The sequence below is a fragment of the Protopterus annectens genome, chromosome 2.part0 (assembly GCF_019279795.1).
Source record: "Protopterus annectens isolate FY-2018-M chromosome 2.part0, PAN1.0, whole genome shotgun sequence".
In the NCBI taxonomy this organism is placed as follows: domain Eukaryota; kingdom Metazoa; phylum Chordata; order Ceratodontiformes; family Protopteridae; genus Protopterus; species Protopterus annectens.
The window spans coordinates 1,109,343,514-1,109,366,973 of NC_056728.1; the positions used below are offsets into that span (position 1 = coordinate 1,109,343,514).

A 23,460-nucleotide genomic window follows, 5' to 3' on the forward strand; every position below is an offset into this window, starting at 1 on the left:
GCACAAAACCGACAACTAGTAATGTCGTGGTCAGGGCCTGGGCAAGGAATACAGTAAGAGTGAAAGTCCTTATGAGGAATTTGCTTCCCACAAGAAATACAATTATTAACTTTTACTGACATCGGTCTGGAGCAAGAAAAAGTTTCCACAACGGGGTAATTAGCTTTATTGAAGACTTCATTTCTGAAACTCAATTTTTGAAAATCTCAGGAGTCGGCCGACCAGCACTTGCGAACTGCTTTTGCTTCGGGCACCGCGCGGCAAGAAAGACTGAAGAAAATGACATTGATTGCAACTTTTATACCCCTGGCACACTGACGTCAGGGAAGAGGTGACAGCAACTGACGCCGGACCAAGACTTTGGAACTCGGGCCGACTGCGGGTCGCCTGCCAGCAGGATAACTGAGGTGTAATGACTGCATCAGTGAAACACGATGAACATCATCTAAACCCAAAACATTAAATGATCAAAATGTCTAAATTCATTTAATTGATAAAGCAATGAGATTACCTCTACTATTTTGCAGGGGGCCTATGCCTCCCTGCACACCACACTCCCCTACTTAAATGTACCAACTCTGATTTTGCACTACAGTGCAGAAATGGGCAAATTTGATGATTTCAACATTGTGAGTTTAGACTAATTTTATTTCAACATTTTGATCATTCAACATAGTGCATTCAACCAATTCATTTTCAACCATTTAGCATTCAACATTTTTCAGGTAAACCATATATATATATATATATATATATATATATATATAAAAAACATCACCAGGACCAGAGGTGATTATTGCTTTAAAGCAATGCCTATCATAATATTCATGTGCTATGTCACCTCTTAATCTTGATTTAAAAAAAAAACACATTTTAGTAGTATATGTAGAGTGCCCAAAGAATGTGGAAACATCATAGCTAAGTAAGTGTTACTTACCTACACAGCTGCAAGATGGAAATTCATACTGAGTTTTAAGGGGAGTATCCAATAAGTTTTTGATAGGTGTATCCAGTAACTTTGAAGGTGACTCTAAAAAGTTACTAAGAGCAGACGTTGCTAATTTCTTTGTTGGTGTTCTTGTAGATGCGGAAATTGCTTGTATCACTGAAGGCGGAACACTGCCATTATCTTCTTTGCTCTTAAGATTTGATGATAAAACTGTAACCGGGCCAGAAGATTCAACCTTTACATGCATAGGGGACCTTAGCACTTGTGAATGTCGATCAAAGAGTGGTGATATCTGAATTTGATTTAAATGTTCCTCCATTGTCTCTATGATGCTCTTTGGGCGATCATTTACACACTCATAAGATGGAGTCTCTGTTTTAATTGCCTTCTTTAAAAACTTGGTTTCTGATTGGCTGATTGGTGGCAACAGTCCTGCATCTGACTGGGAATTAACATCTCTTATTAGTGGCTGGGATGTGTGAACAGAATCCATGGATTTTGGGTTGTGCATTTGCTGCTGCTGTTTTTGCATAAGGTACCACTTTAGTGCAGCATGTTTTTCAGTCTCCTTCCAATCCCTTTGCTGTCCTTGTTGGTTGCATGACTGCTGGCTTTGCAGGTATGGAGGTGGTAACTGGTGATCTGTCTGCAGAACAGTACACTGAACAGACTCTTTGCTTGAATCGCTTAATTTCTGCCTTTGCTGTGCTGCTTGTGAAGATAAAGTTAGCTCTGATTGCAGCTCCCATTTTTGAAGATGTGATTGCAGTTGTTTAGAGCCTACAGTGGATGGGCATGGAGGAATGTGAGTATACCTCACTGCTTTTGGGTATGGTGGGGAGTTATGGTTTACAGCTTTTTCTTTTTCATCTGATGTAAAATGTGCACTGCTGTGTTGAAATTTCTGTGTTTGACTTTCTGGAGTTTCATGTGCTGAATTTGTTCTAAGTGCATTCTGGACTTGGTCTTGATCCATTTGTGGGGTATGTCGCTCAAAGTGGGCAGATAGTGTATGTGCACTGTTCATTCTAATACAGTTAACGTGTCTCTCTGTGTCAGATTGAAGAGCTTCAGATGTTTTGTCTAGTGGTATGGTATTATTTCTGTTGAATGCTTTTGAATCCTGCTTGGAATGTTCCCTTGATTGTGGTGAGTTTTCACAAAGATGCTGTTGTGTTGTTTGCTGTAAGTGGTGTAATTGCAAACTGCTTTCTGTCCTGTGATGATTCTGAAATAAGTGCTGCTGTATCTGGGGATTAGAGTTTTGTTCATTCTCTGATTCCATACTAACCTGAAAATGAGAACCCTGGGGCACATAAGACTGTACCTCAGGATTTTCCTGAATCTGCTGTACATAGAGGGAATGCATCTGAGAGCTGTGTGCCAGATTAGTTTCATTTAAGTGGGGTATGTCCTGATTATATGACTGCATCTGTATGCAGGTTTCTGAATTGGGGTTTGAGGTATACAGGTGCTTCTGCTTTTCTTCAGGTTCTGAGTCACCTGACTGCAAATGATGAAAGGATTTTAACAGCGATGCATTGTTCTTGTTAGCACAAATACTTTGCGGAGATCCAGTACAGTTTAACGCTATCCAGCTCTGTTTAGTGAAGGATCCTGTTTTGGACATACTGTCCATTTCCTTCTCTCCATAAGGGAGTGTGTGTGTCTTGTCTTGAATTTCTGACGTCTGCTTGCTGAACTGTGTCATCAAGTTACGCTTTGAACTTTGTTGTTGAGTATGTGCCAGATAATGTAAACCTGTAGGAGGCTGCAGGTCATGAGCGAGCTGCTGAGAAGTTTGTTTCACTCCCTCATGCTGCTGATTATGTGGTGAGAGAGTTGACTGCAAGCCGTTCTCATTAACTGCTGCTTGATGAAATTCAGATGGATATGACAATCTGTCCTGCACATTTTGTGACTGAGATAGTGCAGGAAAACTTGCTGACATAGGAGGCTTCATGGATGGTTCACCTTGATGAATGTTATTAGAACTGGGGTAAAAGTGCATTACTTTTGTGAGGCCAGTGCTATGAGGTCTGCCACATGACGTCAATGAGGTGGTGTAGAGCTCTTCTTTGAGACTACTACTTTGATTGAAAAAACTATCTTGCAAATCTGATTGTTTGGTAAAACATTCATTACTGCTACTTGAAGCATGCATATCATTGCTAGGTTTTACTGAAGAGTTTCCACGGGGTGACTGAGTCATATTATCTTTCAAATTGTGGCCATTTGTTAAAATCATGCCAAACCTTAGCTGCTGGTCATCTTGTTGCTGCTGCTGTTGTAGCTGTTGTTGTTGTGCCTGAAACAGTTGTGGACTTAACTGTAACTCACCTGCAGTCATGCTGTTATTTTGTGTATTGTTGATTTTGGAAGTTGTTGTTAGTGGTTCTTGAAACACTGCAGACAAACTGCTCTGAGTGGAAATGGTTAACTCTGAGGGATGGGCTGAAAGGACTGCACCATGGGACAGCTGTTTAATTATTTGTCTGTCAACATTATTTATATGAGATGTGTGTCCTTTCTTTGCAATAGACACTTGGTCTGGGCAATACTGAGAGAGAGTTTTCTCTAGCAGATCACCACGCATATTTACCAAGGAAGAGGCATTGCCTGTAGCACCATTAAAAACTGACAGCTTCTTTGAAAAAACATCCCCGTTGTGACAGGTAGCATTTTTCTTATCTAGTTTGTAGACATTCTGAGTCTGTAAACCAGCATGATCTGATCCCCTTAAATTAAAACTCTGATCATTTTTCAAGTGTGATAATTGACTTGCTTGCCTGTTGACCTCCATGCACTGATTTGCTCCGTATTCCTCTGTCTGGCTGCCATTTGCTTGAAACTTGCTTTCTTGTCCATTTACGATCTCATCTGGTCTTGATTTCTTTCCCTTTTCAAGCTCAGGCAACAATGGTTCACTGAAAGTGCGCTTTGTTCCATTTTGCATGCTTTTGGAAAGTCCTGCATTGTCCTGTTCATGACTAGTTGTTGAAAGTTTCTCCATGTTACCACTCCAGATCTTTTTGCCATAATTACTTTTGTAATGCACCAATTTGTTAGCACCATTGATGTCAGGATCTGGAGATAGTGTCCCATGTTGTAATTTTAATAAAAAATGGTCAGACTGCTGGACAGAAGACAGATAAGATGCTAAGAATGGACATGGTCTTTTGTCTTCAACATGGCTGACACTATCCTCTTCCATCTGGCTTGCTCCGGCGCCATCCACAATGTTGTCCTATGTATGTATCTGTAAAACAAAGGCATGTGTGCAAGTGTTATTTACTTAATCTTTGTTTGATTTGCAAAAACCTACATTTGAAAGACTATTTATAACATTTACGGTGCTAATCATGGGAATCTGTTTGTCATATTTGTCATTTAAATATTACAATATTCCTAGCAAAAAGAATACATTTGCAGTGTAACATTTTCTTGTTATCAAAACTGGTTGGAAACCAAAAGCATTCATTGGGTTTGACTGTAAGACATGGTCGATGAAGTACAGTTACGTAAGTTAGCTTAACCATAACAGTTGCTGTTTGAATGATTATTGCTGCAGTAGCCTTAGCTACATGGGCTACATTCTGCATAGCATATAGCAGTCTGCCAGCTTCAAAAGTTTCAGGGAACCTTCCATTTGTCAAAACTGTCAAAGATCTCAAGATGAACTAATTAAAAGGCAAGTTTGGGTGTGAAGCCCTTCAGAGCTTTTCTGCCAAGAAGAGAAGGAGGCTGAACCCTGAAAGGACAAGGCTAGGAATAACAATAAATAAATAAATAAATAAATAAATAAATAAATAAATAAATAAATGTCCACTGGCTACTGTTGCAAAGATCTTTCAAACATCTACTGTTATAGTAAGTTCAACTTACACAACTGTACTATGTTCTTCATGCTGATCACTGCTGAAGTAGCCTTAGCTATATGGGTAGATTACCACAGCTAACTGTATTTGGGAGGAGGAAAGAGAAGTGTCCAGGAGCCTCTGGAGAATTGTTCCACCAAAGCTGGATACAGACATAGATAAGGAATTAAGCTTAAAGTGTTTTGTAACAGTATATCAGGATGACCAAGCAGCAGCTTCTAGAATTATTCTAGGATCCATCCTTTCCCAAAAAGTCATAGATGAATCTAAGGCCCTGGTAGAGTGGACCTTGACAATGTCTGGAAAAATCTTGTGGTGAGTATAAAAAGGTAATAGCCTTAGACAACCATTTGGTAATAGTCTGTACTAAAACAGACTGTCCCTTCTTCTTACCTTCAGAAGAAAAGAACAGTAGATCTGAATGTCTGACATATTTAGTTCTGTTAAGATGGTATCCGAGTTGTCACTGGGCAACCAAGGCATGGAATATCCTTCCTCCCTCACTTTTCAGATCAGTAAAGAAAATAAGGGAATGGATAGTTTGGCTTAAAGTAAACTTAGTTACCACTTTAGGTATAAAATATTAGTTCTCAAAGAAACACTATCTCTGTGGAAAATGAGACAAGGTTGACTCACCATAAGAGCTTGTAACTCAGATACTCTTCTTGCAGAGGTCAGAGCAATCAGTAAAACTGTTTTCCATGTTAAGAACCTCAAGTCAGCCAGATTAGCTGGTTCAAATGGAGCAAGTGTTAGCTTCTCTAACACAAAATTAAGATCCCAAGAAAGGGTCACTTGTTTTCTTTGCGGCCTCTTAAGTAAAACCTCTTTCAAGAACACTTTGACATGAAAAAGCCTTGAAAGAAGAGGGTCCATGGACAGTTATGCAGAAATGGCCAATAAATGAACCTTAATGGAGGAGTAAGAAAGGCCACAGGAAAGTAACTCACACAAATATTGTAAAACTAGAGAACAACAAGCCCTGAATAGGTTCTGGTTATGTTGCTGCCACCAACTAGAAAACCTTTTCCATTGGCTAATAAATGATGTTTTAGTAGCAAGAAACCTTGCCTTCATTAGTACCTGCTGGATGTCCTCAGTAAACAAGTGCATAAAGAAAAATAAGGCCCTATCATCCAGGCAATACCTGCCGGATGTCCTTAGTAAACAAGTGCATAAAGAAAAATAAGGCCCTATCATCCAGGCAATATCTGCCAGATGTCCTCAGTAAACAAGTGCATAAAGAAAAATAAGGCCCTATCATCCAGGCAATCAGTTGAAGTTGATTGGGGTTGGGGTGTATCAAACACCCTGATCTTGTGTGAGTAGATCCATCCTGTGAGGAAGTTTGTGGTAATTGCTCCTGGCCATTTCCAAAAGAAGAGAGAACCATTGTTATCTGAACCAGATCTTGGGGGATTCCATCTAAGTCTTCAGAAGTACCCTGGATATCAGTAGAAAGGGTATAAAAACATAGAAGAACATACCTGTTAAAGAAAAAGGCATCTGTTTTCCTGGCCTTCTAGCATGGAGTCCTGGATCAGAAACTTGTCAGTTGACTGTTTAGAGAAGAGGCAAGTGGGTCTAGCCAAGAAACTCCTCACAAATGGCTCAAATCTTGGAAGACTCTCCCTCTCGCTCTAGTTTGCATATGTAAGGGTCTGCCCTGTGTCCTGTTCACTTTGTCTACTACACAATAATGCTCTGACAGAATAAAAGATGCCTCTAGAGTGAGACTATGCTATGAAGCTATATCCCAACTTAACATGGCCAGTCTACAAAGGTGGTGCGACCTGGTTCCTCCCTGCCTGAAGATGTACCACATGACTGTGGTACTGTCTGAAGCAACTTAAAGAGGTTCTGGGGGTCAAAGATGATTGACAGAGTTGAGTACCTTGATCAGGGCAAGCATCTCTTCCACATTTAATCTCTTCTAGGTGTTCCACACACCTTGCACTACCATCCCCCTGAAACTGCTCCCCAAGCAAAGTATGACACATCTGTAATGACTGCTTTGGAATGGGAAGTGATAAGAGAATACACCAATTTAGGGATATTTACTGTCTCCACTAAATGATTTTTCTACTGACAAATCACAGCACTAAGACTTGAAAAGACATGAGATCTTGATACTGGGACAACACATACTTAAGATACCATTGTATCTTTCTCACATGGAGTCTTGTCAGGGATGTCAAGAGAATTATTAATGCTATGACACTCAAAATCCTAAGGTATTCCCTCACAGTGAGCAAAGTCTAAGTGAAAAACCTTAGAATAGCTATAGATAGATTTTTCCTGGTAGAAACGCTCTTTGAACTGCGGTGTCCAGCTGAAACCCCAGGAACATAATCCTTTGTGAAGGAGTCAAAAAGGACATTTGAATGTTATTTTGGAATCCCAGCTTGTGTAAGAGATCTCACACCCAAGTGAGAAATTCTTGACACTTTGAATAAGACTCTGCAAACATAAGCAAGTCATCTGAATATAGTAAGAAGGAAATGGATAGTCTGTACCCACAGCCAGCTCTAACTGGAGCAATCCATTTAGTGAGCACTCAGTGCAATGCAGAAGCATAGCTAGGGTAGGTTAAGAGGGGCAATGGCTCCAGGGACAAAGTGCTGGCTGGGCACAACTGGCCATTGATAATCCCATCAATACCTGGTTGGTGTGCCAGTAGAAGGTATGTCATTTTTTTTTTTTTTTTTTTTTTTGCACTTCAATGGAAGAGCTTATTGGGGAAGGGTGGAGCTATCTGTTAAAAAGATACAGGGAAGTGCTTTTTTGCTCTTTGCTTTAAGAGCTGAGGGATGGGGGCTCTAGTTTGTGAGACCACACAGGGTGCAGATAGAGTCAGCTACACCACTGCTGCAGTGGATACTCCAAAGGGTAAAGCAGAGAACTGATGACATGATTCACACACACAAACCTTAACAAATGGCTGAAGTCTGGATGAAAAGGAATGAGATGATAAGCATCTTTTAAATGTAGACTTAACAGGAAATTGAATGAGGAAGAACTGGTAACAGATTAAGTGACATCATTTTGAAGTTAGGCACTATAACAAAGAGGTCTAAGAAGAAAGACCAAGAATGGGTCTTCTTTCTTTGACACTAAAAACATCCCTGAACAAAAACCTTTCCCAACTTGGGAAGAAGAAACTGGTTCTGTCACTCCCTGAAACAGCTTGCAAAAGGACAGGTGGAAATAAAAGACTCTTATCTGACAGATGAAGAATAACCTCCTGGTAAGTAGGAATATTCCCTCACTGCCAACTATAACCTTGAAGAATGATCTTCAGAATAAGTTTGTCTGAAACTATATGTTGCCAAAGAGAAAAATGGGGATTCAGACTTTCTGGAAGGGAAAATGGGCTGCCAGGGTGGGAGGGAGAACAAAGTCCCTTATATAGTCAAACTGGCTAGTTGGACTGTCATTGGTATTTTGGGTTCCTGAATTCTTTTTGGAACACCCTTGTCATTATGCCATAATTGGATGAGGGATTAGAGAATCCCTTAGGAAATTAGAAAAAGGATGTTAGAAAATCTTAGAGCTTCTCTGACTTAACATATTTCTTTCATCACCCTTTTTGTTCATCTCTGCAGCAAAGGAACCAAAAAGTGAATCTCTAACCAAAAGAGAAAATACAATTTCATTATTCAAATCCTCTTGGGAGGTTCTGAGAATGAAGCCAGGCAAATCTCCTCACAACAGTACCAGAGGCCATGTCCCTGGAAGAATTATCAAAATCAAACAGAGAGCAGTGACTAGTACAAGAGAAAAAACTAATTTAAAGCAGATGCTTCTTCACGAGAAGAAACTGCACATCAAAGATTCTTCATACTTTCACAATTAGTCAAAATAAACATTAAGATGTGAGCCTAACAATTCAAAATTCTGAAAATCAAAGTTGCAGTAGGATACAATATTTTTCTGTACCCGTCAATAATGTTCCCATCGTTATCAGAAAGAGTAGGACAGGAATTAACTAACTGTTTAACAGCAGTAGGAATAACTATGGCTATAGCTGCTGGGTCAGGTTTGGGAAGAGTGTCTAAAAACCTAAAAAGACAGAGGAACTTTATGCATTCTATCTGCCTATTTAGGAACAGTAGGCCAGCTATTAGGAAAAATGCAGGAAGACACACAAGCACGTCCTCCAAAGCTGACTGAACTTGGGGAAATGGTGAAGGTTCAGGAAATTCCTTCTGTAACAGCTCATAAAATTTCTTGATGGACTAAGAAGCTTCAATGTACTCCGACTGAAAACATTGGCACATTCTGGGAAAAGTCTCAAAGAGAGAGGAATCCCCGGAAACTGAGCTCTCCTCTGAGTCTGAATCAGAAAACTGTATCTTTCCCTTCAACCTCCTGTCCAGATTTAGAATTTTGAATCTCTTCAGGAAAGGAAGCAGCCTTCTTTTTTTAACAGAAAGCAATTAATAAGAAGGTTCAAAATCCTCAATAAAATCCCGAGCCAGGCCCAATAATCTACTTCTGCCTAAGATAAAATTGAGGAGTGGATACATGTTCAGTTTTCTGCTTTTTTTACATTAAAAATTGGGCCAACAGTGTTATAAATAGTAGCAGTAGTTTCTCCAGGGATGGGTACAACAATCACTTCCCTGTTTTGTCTCCCAGGACCAAGAAGAGTCACTCCCCCTTACTCACTAAAGGGACCCCAACAGCTGCAGAGAATGTGGTTATAGGCGCTACACCAGAGGGGATCGAGAGTAAAGGATGAGTAGTTTCAGGTACAACAAATGGGCACAACAGTTACCTGCCTGCGGATGAGGCAAATTGCTAGCCTGCCACTTTTTCTTTTTGTGGCTGGAAGGACTGACTTTAGGAATAACTGTTCCATGGTTAAGCTGAAAATGGTGCCTCTTTCCTGGGGAGGGATTAAGCCAAAAATGGTGCCTCTTTCCCAGTGAAAATAAGCAGCAAAGGCCGGTAAAAATTTAAAGTCTTTAAAAGACCCTTTTTTATACAAAAGCACAGTAAAAGGCACTTTAAAACATTTATCCCCCAGAAACTAAAATAAACACAATTTCTTCATAGAAAAAAAAATTAAATACTATAAATAACTTTAAACTAACAGGAAAAATGTACAATACACTCTTTTGACAGTCCATTAAAACAAAAAAGTCCTAGCTTTAAAATAACTTTCCTGATGAGAAAAGTTCTAATAAAAAACATAAATAACTGAATGCAAGTTTTTTTTCCTTAAAGGGAACTTATATGCCCAGCTAAGGAGCAGCACAAGCTAACCTTTGATCCTCAAAAGTATCACTGGAGCATAGTGGCAGTAAAGCTTTGAACATGTAGAAACCAAGGCTTTTGGCTTTGTTGTTAAGCCTTCCATTCAATCACTTCATTACCATCTTAGAATTCATTCTGGAAAATATTTGTTCTATGGCATGCATTCTTTTCCAGTCTTAATGAGCAGCAATTACTTTTTTTAGACTGTTTTTCCCTACTCTTGAAGACTGTCTCTCATTTTCAGGGCATGTAAACTCAATGTCTCAAACAGTTCTTTTTTTTCATTGTTTATTTATTTTATTCTACAGTCAGTAAACTGGAACACTAATGGTCTATTTCATTTACGGCCTAGTTGAAAAAATTGAAATGTTATAAAAAAGAACAAGAACAACAAGATTACAACAATAGTAATTCTAACAAAACATCAGTATTGAACTATCTTCATCAATACTATCAGTATAATAGGTCATCAAAAACTTCTGCTATACAGTTGTGATCAGGCTTCACACTCGTCTGGTAAAGATGGAACATCCTAATACAACTGAAAGAATTATGCAATCATTCCTCGCTATTGGTTTCAAGCTCCTGTATGCAGTAGTGATTTTAATGTCTTAAAATTGTAATGTCGGTTTGGGATTTTTCAATGAACCCAAGTTTAAGCATATTCTATACGCCTACGCTGCCTTCTATGTGTTGGGAATTTGGCATCTGGTATGGTCTGAAATGGACTTTTTCATTTTGCATAATTTTTACATTGTGCTGGATTAAACTGATTCTGCCAGTCAACTTTGAGAATATGCCCTTATTGATAAGCATAAATTATTTTAATTTCGGTTTGTGAGACGTGGATAATAACTCCCTTATTTTAACTTCAGGGCATGTTGTGAGGTTCTTAACTTCTCCTGCAAACATACTTACCACACAAGCATCTTTCTCTCGCTCAATGAGGTTTCAGAATTTTGTGTACTTTAACTGCTCCCATTTCCTTGCCCTTGGTTGCCTCACATTATAGTTCATTTCACTTATTTTTCCACAATTTAAAACTTGTTGGAGTTTATCCAGTTGTGTGAATCCTTTGAGATGAGCACTTCTATTGTATGCTACTTATTGTTCCTTCTTTGATTGCTCTATAAATTTGCTTACTATGGCTGGCACAGTTCCTAACCTGGTGTGTAAGATAATCTATCACACTTATAAAAAAGGATGTTTGCCACCTCTCTGTGTCTTTTGCTGCAAATGGCAAACCTCTGAGATACTGCCATACAGCAGCTCAAACGGTGTGAATCCATCTGAGGCTTGGAGTACTTCTTTTATAGCAAAGACAGGGTCTAGAAATAGTTGGGCCCAGTTTCTACTATCCACTTCTATAGCCTTCTGTAACAAAGACTTCAAAGTTTTATTGAAGCACCCAACTAACAAATATGTTGGATGGTGGTATACAGATCTCTTTAGCTATTTCACTTAAAAATGCAAAAAAGCTCATGCATTGCTCTGGATGTGAATGGGTTGCCTTAAAGACTGAGTTTTTCTCAGGGAATTCTTAATCCAGAAAATAAATCAGTAGAAGTTCATTCGCTATGGCTTTTGCAGTCAGTCTTCTTAGGGGTACTGCCTGAGAAGATTTAATTGCACAATCAGTAATTGCTAGCATATACTGATGGTCTTACTGAGTTTTGCAAGTGGGCCCATGATGTTCATTGCTATGCATTCAAAAGGGATGAACACAATGACTAATGGTATTGAAGGGCTCTTAAATTCTGGACTGGATCCTGTTCTTTGACACTAATGGTAAGTTGCTCAAAACCTCTCGATGCATTTTATTATACCAGGCTTCTATTTTACCCGTTACTATATTATTGTTTTCTAACTTCTTTACAAGTGTTCTAAATGCAACAACTGGCTCAATATCTGCTTTCTGTTTTTGGTTACTCTGTAGAGTTGGTTAATTATAAGTTTAAATTACTGATATAGTTCAACTGTTATGTTTTTGTTTTGGCTCCCTAGCTATTCTCTTTTTTAAATATATTATTTTTAGCTTGACTTAGGGTATTACAGTCCCACTTTCCTTTTTAAAATTGACATGACTTATCTGTAAGTCAGCCAAGTCAGCATTACTTTCATCAGGATTTTGACATGAAGTGGAGGCCATGGCCTTTTCCCCTAGAAAACAGTTACATTCCTTTCCTCTTCATCTGGTTCACTCTCTAAAATAATTAAAAAAAAATCACAAAATAAATGTTTCTGCTATTTAGGTAGTTGTAGTTTCCCTTTCTCTCCTTCAGTGTTTTCTTATGCTGTTTACCTTTAGAACCTTACTTTTGTTTCTGACTGGCTGCCTGCTTTGGTGTAACATTGGGAATGCTAGTACGCTGTTCTGGTGCCCCTTTCATGGTTTCATTAGCATGAAATGTTTCTATGCTCAGTTTCTACACTCACTTCTCTTAATGCATTCTTAAGTATAGGTCCTGCCCTGTAAGTTTCCACACTGACTTCTCTTATTACTTCAACAAGCTGAGTATTTTGTGTCTTTTTGGAAGATTCCCCTTCTCTTTCAGCTTCCACAATTCTTTCACTGTTTTAACAAGAGAAAAGACTCTGTATTTGAGCTATTTAACTTTCCCACTCAGAGCCAAATCTTACCTTCTGTTGTGCCTTCTAGCTTTATGCCATTTCTTTACCAGGGCTACATATTTCTGGCAACATATCAGGGCGAATTTTCTCCCATAATGTTCAGTGTCCCTAGCAGTTTAAAATGGGGAAAGCCTTAGCTAATTATCACATTTAATGTTAATTCCTAAAGCGACAGGATGCAACACTTTACCTAACAAAGTATTATTTCTACCTGTTTTATATGGTCGTTATGAACAGATATGACTTCAGTTTACTGTTTATTATCTGTTTGTGCTTGTGGATTTACTGATTATATCTTATGTGGGAGGGCCAGTTTGAAGGAGACTGGAGACTGTAAAGTGGTGACCGGAGAAAGTGTAGTTAGGCAGCATAGGATTGTGGTTTGTAGGATGATGTTGGTGATCAAGAAGAGGAGGAGGAGGAGTGTGAGGGCAGCACCAAGGATCAAAGGGTGGAAATTGAAAAAGGGTAATTGTGAGGTGGAGTTCAGGGATGAGTTAAGACAGGCACTGGGTGGCAGTGAAGAGTTACCAAATAGCTGGGTAACTACAGCAGAGCTAGTAAGGAAGATGGCTAGAAAGTTGCTTGGTATCACATCTGGACAGAGGAAGGAGGACAAGGACTGGTGGTGGAATAAGGAAGTACAGGAGAGTATACAGACAAAGAGGTTGGCAAAGAAGAAGTGGGATTGTCAGAGAGTTGAAAAAAGTAGACAGGTGTATAAGGAGATGAGGTGCATGGCAAAGAGAGAGGTGGCGAAGGCTAAGGATAAGGCATATGAAGAGTTGTATGTAAGGTTGGAGGGAGAAAAGGACCTGTACCGATTGGCTGGACAGAGGGACCAGGCTAGGAAAGATGTCAGCAGGTAAAGGTGATAAAGGATAATGAGGGAAACATACTCACAAGCGAGGAGAGTGTGTTGAGAAGATGGAAAGAGTACTTTGAGGGGTTGATGAATGAAGAGAATGAGAGGGAGAGAAGGTTGGATGATGTAGGGATAGTGAATCATAAAGTACAATAGATTAGCAAGGAGGAAGTAAACATAGCTATGAAGAGAATGAAGAAGAATGGAAAGGCTGTTGGCCCAGATGACATACCTGTGGAAGCATGGAGGTGTTTAGGTGAAATGGCAGTGGAGTTTTTAACCAGATTGTTTAATGAAATCTTGGAAAGTGAGAGGATGCCTGAGGAATGGAGGAAAAGTGTTTTGATACCGATTTTTAAGAATAAGGGTGATGTGCAGAGCTGTAGTAACTACAGAGGGATTAAACTGATCAGTCACAGCATGAAGTTATGGGAAAGAGTAGTGGAACCTAGGTTAAGAAGGGACGTGATGATTAGTGATCAGCAGTACGGTTTCATGCTGGAAAAGAGCACTACAGATGCGATGTTTGCTCTGAGAGTGTTGATGGAGAAGTACGGAGAATGTCAGAAGGAGCTGCATTGTTCTTTTGTAGACTTAGAGAAAACATATGACAGGGTGCCTAGAGAGGAGATGTGGTATTGTATGAGGAAGTCAGGAGTGTCAGAGAAGTATGTAAGAGTGGTACAGGATATGTACTAGGGTAGTGTGACAGTGGTGAGGTCTGAGGTGGGAGTGACGAATACGTTTAAGGTGGAGGTGGGGTTACATCAAGGATAAGCTCTGAGCCCTTTCTTATTTGCAATGTTGATGGACAGGTTGACAGACGAGATCAGACAGGAGTCCCCGTGGACTATGATGTTTGCAGATGACATTGTGATCTGTAGTGAGAGTAGGGAACAGGTGGAGGAGACCCTGGAGAGATGGAGATATGCTCTAGAGAGAAGAGGAATGAAGGTCAGCAGGACTAAGACAGAATATATGTGTGTGAATGTGAGGGAGGATAGAGGAATGGTGAGGATGCAAGGAGTAGAGGTGGTGAAGGTGGATGAGTTTAAATACTTGGGGTCAATAGTTCAGAGTAACGGTGAGTGTGGAAGAGAGGTGAAGAAGAGAGTACAGGCAGGATGGACTGGGTGGAGAAGAGTGTCAGGAGTGATTTGTGACAGACGAGTACTTGTAAGAGTGAAAGGGAAGGTCTACAAGAGGGTAGTGAGACCAGCTATGTTATATGGGTTGGAGACAGTGGCACTGACAAAAAAGCAAGAGTTTGAGCTGGTTGTGGCAGAGTTAAAGATGTTAAGATTTGCACTGGGTGTGACGAGGGTGGACAGGATTAGGAATAAGTATATTAGAGGGTCAGCCCAAGTTGGAAGGTTTGGAGACAAAGCCAGAGAGGCAGGATTATGTTGGTTTGGACATGTGCTAAGGAGGGATGCTGAGTATATTGTGAAATAGATGCTAAGGATGAAGCTACCAGGTAACAGGAAAAGAGGAAGGCCTAAGATAAGGTTTATGGATGTGGTGAGAGAGGACATGCAGGTGGTTGGTGTGACAGAGCAAGATGCAGAGGACAGGAAGAAATGGAAACATGAGATCCGCTGTGGCGACCCCTAATGAGAACAGCTGAAAGAAGATGATGATGATGAGTAATACTTCCTGAAAACAATAATCCCTGCATTTCTTTTCTCTCTTTCTCTCACAATTCTACATTTCACAAGTTTGCTAACAACAAAAAAAACAGCAACAAGAGAATGCAGATTCTACATTTCCAGTAGCTGAAAATTCAGCATTATCACATTACATGCATATACTACATAGGCATAATTTTAGGTATAATTTGTAGGTTAGAATTGGCAGTTTGACAATTGTAGAATTGTCATCACTAACTTGACTATATACCCTGTTTTATAACATTCAAGACAAACCAACTTATGATACTTTTTTTTGCTGTTTGCAGCCACAACAGCATGCTTAGTGAAGGCTTGTTATTAGACCTTGGAGCATGTAAGTTTAACAAGATATTCAGTTTCAGTTAACAATGAATATTTTACTAAAACTGCTAGATGTACAGAAGATTGAGGGTCACTCTGGAATACCCAGTTTCTTAAATTAATATGGAGCGCACTTTCAAAGGTGCTTGTAAACTTTTACTTATTTTGTTACATGAGGTTCTAGCCCAATTTTCAAATAGGCATTAAGTCAGCCAGTTGTGACTGTAGCATTATGTCAGTACTAAATATCCATCTGTGGAATCTGAGAGACTGAACTTAAGGTGACATTCCAGCCCTTTCCAAATGTTGGTAATCCTTGGCATCTCTAAATTCTAAATCCATACAGGTCTTCAGCAAGTCTCCATTTAAATGTGATGAAGAATCCTGACACATTCAGCTTGGGGGCACTGCTATTGAGCTGTCTACCTTTTAAAGACCACCAGGTAGGCTTCCACATCATTTTCCTTGCTCAGCTTCTTTAGAGGCCACCCTAGCTTTTGGAACACCTACAAAGTTTGGCTGTTAGTTCACAATTGTGGCAACTTGTTGCTGCAGGATAAAAATGTTTTAATTAATAGTGGCACTCCTTTTCTGAAGGGCCTGCTGCAGGATAAAAAAGTTTTAATTAATAGTGGCACTCCTTTTCTGAAGGGCCTTGTAAATGTTCAACAAAGCTTCAAGTAGTCTCTCTGTTTTCTCAAGATTCAGCAGGTAGCTCAGTACATAGAGAAAAACAGGCAATCGTACCAGCAGTAACCTTAATTAACACTTCACATTGCCATGAAGATCCTTCCAGAACAAATTCTTGGATGGACACAGAGTTTTAAAAGTTCCTCAAGTAACTCTTCTCTAGTCATGAGGATCTTTTGACTGGAAAAAAATTCCAGTTTAAGCAGAAGGATGTAACAGCTCCCCAGCTACAGAAGGCTTCTCAATTATACAACTCAGCTTTGCAGTCAAAACAGCACAGGATCCTTACACTGTAAGGGATAGCATTTACTTCGGGTTCTGTTAAGCTGTTGGTTAGCAGTCACAGTCCTACTGTAAAGCTAACATTTCTAGGTGTGAAAAAATACATAAGAAGAGCACTTTTCAGGTAAATTCCAAAGATGAGTCTGTTTTTCTTATGTGAGCAAAAAATACAGGATAAGCACTTTCCTGATAACTTCATAAAATGACAGGTTGTGTAAAACTGTTTTTCTTTTAGCCAAACATATTTATTCTCCTTCTCAAACCTTACCAAATGCAGCACAGAGTGCACTTAAGCTCATTTGTTTTTTTCTTATAACATGTAATTCTATTATAGTTTATGGCATTGCTTTTCTTTTTAATTGTAATTACTGTAATGTAAAAGTCCTTTAGCCAACATTTATTTATCAAGTGGTATTCCATCCTAAGAGGCAGATGAAATATATTGACCGGAAAACATCCCACTCTGGATAGGGTTCTAAGAAATGCCTCCAAAAGACTTGACATATCCTTAACTAATGAGATCATACATAGGAATCAATGTTTAGTTTCCCTGTTTTTTTTTTTAATCATCTTACTCACCATAGTACAGCTGACAAATCTCACCATTAACTGAACTAGCATCAGTCAAATATCTTGTGTCTTACCACAAGACATACATGTAATATTATATTACATCATCTTAATATACTTCTTCTTTAGATGGAGAAGTTACAGCTAATAGACATACTTGGATTACATACAGACCACAGATAAAATAAAATAGGCATAGAACTTTTGTAAATCCTATAATTACACCTCCTAATAGTGTGAGTAACATTGTATGATACAGACTGTCTCAGCACCAGAATCAGGGATAAAACAAAAAACTTAAGACAAAGGCAGAGAAAGAAAAGGGAAACTTTTTAGAAACTTCACAAAATAGATATACATGAATTAGCATGCATTTTTTTAAATAAGTCTATAATTGTAATAAATGACAATATCTACTAATTATACACTGCCACCTATAAATTCTTACATAGTACAAAAGACACCAAACCTAACTAGTTTTTGAAGAGATACAGCAAAATTTTGATCCAAAATCAATCAAGAATTTCTCTGAAAATCGGAGACGACTGAGAAGTATCTAGAAACAAACCGGTAAATTAACCAAAAACATAATTAGTTTTCCTAGAGAAAATCCTCACTAATGATCAATTATAAGTAGTTATTTATTATTACCATTTATTTAATAGGTAGGTGAACTGGTCTGCTGATCCTTTACAGCTATGACATAGGCTGTGAGAGCAGCATACAAATACTTCATGTCAAATACAATATTCACATGAATAAGTACAAATAAGAATAGTTATAATACATGGTTAATACAATTGCTTTAATAAATACACTTACCAGTACATTAACATATGAGAAGGTATTACAAAATGGTTAAAACTACCTACAATATTTATAAATGAGTAAATATATCATTTCATTTGCAAAGCATATTTTCTTGTAAGACATGCCATGTAAGGTTAAGTTGTTTAATCGTTTAACCAGGGTCATGAAAGCAAGTACAAATGGCTGCCTTATATAGGTATTCCGTTAAAGTAGCTTTGAACTCTCTCAATATTTCTTGCTTTTTTTACATTGTTTGGGATTGTTTGGGGGGTGTTTCCAAATGGCAGTGCTCATTCTAGACAAATCTCTTTTATTTTTGGAAGGAGGTCAGGCTAGGATAAGAATTTCCTCCTTAATTCTTCTTAGAGAGTAGTTTTGTTCACTGCATGGTAGCGTTACCTGCAACAGGAGGCAATATCCAAGCTTCAAGTCTTTAAAACAAAGTTACTAATCAAGATGGCAGCCCTGAATGATAATGGCAGCCAACTGAGGCCCTTTGGTTAATCATAATGATATTTCTTTAGCGCAACTAAGAGGACAAATTTTCATATCTTGTTTTCAACAGCATCCAACTTATACGTGTTTTAGGCTGAGTACAGGTGTACTAGGGGCAAACCATACTCCAGATTTGATAGAAGTGCATATCTTGTTATGACTTTATGTGCATTAGGAAATAAGGGGTGAGAGATTCTACAACAAAGGTTTAGCTAAGAGAAGACCATGGAAGTGATTTTGTCCGTATGCAGTATGACCTAAGGGAAGGATCAGGAGAGAGTTCTAAAATAAACATTTGTATTCAGTGGCAGTAAGGATAAAGATATTATTGCTGTCTTTTGTGTATTAGTGGTTACAAGGAAGCTCATTTGTGTGGAGTAGAGAAGACCATAGCATTAGTTTTCTTGGAGTTAATTATTTGTGATGGATCATTTGCAAAGATCCAATAAGCTACCGTGTAGACTTGATTGAGAGTTGTTGAATGTTTTGCCATAGTTAAGAAGTAGAATGTCATCAACATAAGTTCTGAGGTTCAGTAATGAAAGGTCAGAGATAAAACAGGAAAATAGGAGAGGGCGTAGCACTGAACCTTGGGGGATGCGAGTATTTAGAACAGCATTAGCTGCAAGGAGTTGTTAGGATACATTTGAAAGGTTGCATTTTTGGGCAGTTTTGGAACTCAGGAGCAGTGTTATCTCTGAAGTTATGTTTGATAAATTTGGTTACACCAAACTATGATTAAGTGTCTCAAATGTTGTAGTCATTTCAGTGAAAATAGCTGGAATACATTTAGACTGTTATATGTGACACCAGTAGCTATGAATAAGGCCGTTGTTGTGCTGAAAACTTTACAGAAGCAATGCTGCGGGCAATATAGCAAGTTGTAGCAGTTTAAGGGCTTAAATAGCTGATTAAATAACAGCTTCTGGAACAGCTTGGTAATTGAACATAAGTTAGAGATTAGTCACTAGTCCTTATGGTCAGTGGGAGATGAACAATTTGGTAATGGAATGATAACATAATCTTTTAATAATGAAGTGGCTCAGCCAGAAGAGAGGGACAGATTTAATATGTGGGGGAGTGGCTTAGCATTGTTTTCAGATGTCAGTCTAAGCAAAGTGGAATGAAGTTTACAAAATGTAACATTTAAGATGTTCAACTTGAGCAATAGCAATTTAGTTTCTTTGACAGATATAGGGAGAAATGAAAGGTAACTGGAAAAGAGGCTAGAGTGTAGAGCTGTGATGAGATAAATTTGATCGGAAGAAGTGGATAATGGGAATTTATTAGTAATTACTTCTTTAGATGAGAGAAGGAACAGTCTTTAATCATCTGTGAAGTTGTTACTAGTACTTGCCAACTTACTGATAAATAAGGTGTTTGTGACAAGTACTGTTATTTGTTTGATTTCTTTCAAGAAAAGTCTTGGTTCGAGGTGAGTGATGATTATTTTGTCTCAAGTATAATGTTTTTGCATTATTATTGGCTATTCTGGCTGCTTTCCTATAAAGCAATAATGTTTCATGTAATTGGTTGTTCAACAGGTCCTGTTTCCAGGCTTTCCATGCACTGAACCTCTGCATTATATGATGTTTAGTGTCACTGGATAGCCAAGGACAAAGCTGTGTTCTTAGTCTCCAACATGAAAGTGGGAATAGGGAATCCTTCATTTCTGGTCTGATGAAGTAAGAAACAGCTAATGACTGAAAAAATATGGACCATTCATGTAGCATCAAGGTAGATGTTGAGAACTGTTTGTTTATGATATAAAGTATTGCTGTTGATTTAAAAAAAGTATCCCTTGCAGCTCAGGAAATCCTAACATAATGACAGACTATGACCCAAAGTGGCTCGATTTCTCAGTGAATGCATCATTCCTATATTCAAACAACCAGTATTAAAGGCCTTTACTTCAAATTCCTACTAGTATATAATAAGTTTGCCAGCATTCTCCTCAATAATAGAAATAATATTTCTTTACAATCTGTTTTCCTGATCTGAGGAAACTTTCAGACATCATATACATCCCTAATACTGTTTTTAAAAAGCTATGTGAACCCTACAGATACATCTCCCTACTTCCTTAGTTTTCCAAAATCTTGGAGGGCACACTCTCAATTTAGAAAAAAGTACCTTTAGGAATACAGCCTTCAGTCAGAACAGCAGTATGAATTTTAAAAGGTATACACCACTATTACTGCAATGCTTTTCTTAACAGATAGGACAGGACTTACTTACTGATGGTCTCATCTCTTAATTGTAGTACTATTGTTTGATTTGGGAAAAAAAACATTTAATTCTGTTTCTCATAAAGGACTACTCAACAAACTGCAGACTACTGGCATGCACTCAAAGTGTAAGCTGCGGTTCAAAAATTATCCAGTGACTTGAATCTTTTATTCATCTAGTTTTCCTGTAACAGCCTGAGAACCACACCCATGACTTTAGACACATCCAAACAGCTCTCCTCCTTTAGTTCTGCAACAGCATATCCCAGAAGTAGCTCTGAACAGGTCACTCTGTTCAGATACCTGGGAATTTCACTCGATCCTTCCATTACCTTTATTTACCAAGTTGTTACCAGAACTATAAGAAAAATTATGTCTCTCCTAAAAACATGCTGCAAAACAGAATGACTATTACCTACCAAGGAAGGAAATTATACATCAGTAAGGCAGTTCTTATTCCCAGCCTGCAATATGGAGCTCTACTTGTAATTGAGACATCTGCTGCTAATATAGGGGTACTTTATGTTGCATTAAATAAAAAAACATATATATGTACTTATGATTCTCTCTCTCATCATAGAAAAGGTACATTGCTTGCTCATCTTTCAGCAAGTGCAACTTTAACTGCCACATTTATCTACAAACTGCTGCATTCGCATCAGTAGTGTTCCCTCGTAATATGCTTCACCTTAAATCGTATGTCAGAAAACTGTAGCCTTCTTCCACATTTTTGGTGTCCACAGTCTATGACTTAATTTTATTCTCCATATGTAATGTGAAGCACATCTCCTAAAAGTATTTTCCTCAAAACTAAACTCACATTTAGTGAGAAAAGCCAAAAGTCTGTGTTCCACTGGTGTTACATATCAAAGCTTCATCCTGCTGTTGTGACTACTCTGGCAGTAAATGCTTCTATCAACATAGTATGAGGAAGTAGCTGAGATTATTATCCTTTTGTTTTCATTTTGAGCTAACCTGTGCAGTGCTGACTGTTTGTAAATGGTCATTTCTGAAAAGGCGTGGTCTAGCTCACCTACTGGAAAGTATTAGACAAACACATGGATGTATGGATTAATGGAAAGACAGGTAGGTAGATAGATAGATAGATAGATAGATAGATAGATAGATAGATAGATAGATAGATAGAGACAGATGGCAGTTTGCACAGAGTGTTAAGGCTATGACGTGTGGTACAGGATTTGATTCTCCTAGCCCTTCATCACCTACTACATGACCTTGAGCAAGTCACTTAACCAGACATTGCTCGTAGGTCAGTTCTGAAAAGGAACTGTGTGTCCTTTGGGCCTACCTCGCTAACAAATGGGTATTATTATTGATGGTTACCAGGCTTAATTATGAGACATTATCAATCAACACTGTAATGTGTAATCACTAATATATGACTTCTGGTGAATGCTATTAATAGATTGTGGCGATGGTATCTCAGGGCTTTTTCCTTAGCCCAAGATACAGCAATATGTCACTAATTATAAATAGCAGGGTTGGGAATGTAGCCTTCCATGTCAGGTTATGGAAGGAAGAAGTTTGTATTGATTTTTTATGTACTTTATACTTTGCCTTTTGATTCTTAATAAAAAGTGTGCTGTTTTGCAACTGTACTTGCAGGTGTTAACCACAGAAGACATATAATATTTCCATGGAACCTAAATGCAGAGTCAAATGTGAAAAGTAAGCAACTAAGAAGTCAGAAATGCTGGAAAACGTATAAATAATTCTGAATTTAATTGAAGTATTTCACCATCCTACATTTAGCTCATGTATGAGGTTAACAGGTATGACAATCTGAGATGTGATAAACTATAACACATCTTTGGTCACAGAATGCAACAGACCCGTACTGTAATTACCATCTTTGTGATGCAGTGAGTTTTATTAAAACTGATGTGATGGCCCTACTTTTCAACAGACCAGTTTATCTATTTTCAGAATAACAAGTTTACTTCAACAAAGTAGAAGACCATTTGATCTATGGACAGCAATTCTAACCATTCATTTAAAAGCTTCATTCTTTTATTTAGACACCTTTTTGTCAATAAAGTGTTTAGAATGTGTCCAGGAACAATACTGCTCTAAAGATAATAAATGTTTTCCCTGTGAGCATATGTGAAGACATCTTCTGATTAGCCAGGGAAGTCTGGGAAAATCAGTTCAAAACTCCATGTCTGAAGATGAATGGTGCCAGTGGTGCAGGCTTTTACATGAACTTAGCCTCCTGAGGTGGCATTTTATGTGACTCGGACTTTGCAGGATGATCAGGAGACCAGACACTATTTGCATCGGTCAGTTTAGCTTTTGATTTCCATTTCCTAATTTTTTTTTTGGTGGACAACAACAATAAACTTAGTAGTGCTTTACCATGTCTAGACAACTCATTTTCTATATCTCATCTCAAAAAGATCATTTCCTTGGTTAAAATAATCTGCTCACCCAAAATTTCTGACAACGTACCTTTAGTAAAATCTACCAACCTGGTATATCTCAAAAATAAATAAATAAATAAATAAACATGTTCCTAAGTTCCCCTCTCTCTTCCATCACACGTCCAACAATTGTTGTCTACCCGAGGAGAAAATTATCTACAATCTATTTACGGTATAAAAATACCTATGCAAACACAATCATGCAAAAATCCTAAACCTTCTAGATTTTTTTGCATACCTGGGAGCTGTGCAGATATTCTCGCATTGTTCAAAACTGTTTTTAGGTTCATAGGTATGAACTAGGCTATTGGCCCTAGGGCCTATATAAGCCTATCCAAACAGTACCCTGGCTTTTGCCACAAAAGAAA

General features: G+C 38.3%; 1 protein-coding gene across 1 annotated transcript in view; it reads right to left on the reverse strand.

Annotated features, from left to right (window-relative positions):
• The window catches only part of TET2 (tet methylcytosine dioxygenase 2), a 285,218-nt gene extending 281,017 nt beyond the window's left edge, over positions 1–4,201 (reverse strand). The window contains exon 1 of the mRNA XM_044061309.1: positions 938–4,201. Within this exon, the coding sequence (XP_043917244.1) occupies positions 938–4,163 (3,226 nt within the window). The 5' untranslated portion in view covers positions 4,164–4,201. The remainder of the gene's footprint in view (positions 1–937) is intronic.
• Positions 4,202–23,460: the final 19,259 nt, after the last annotated feature.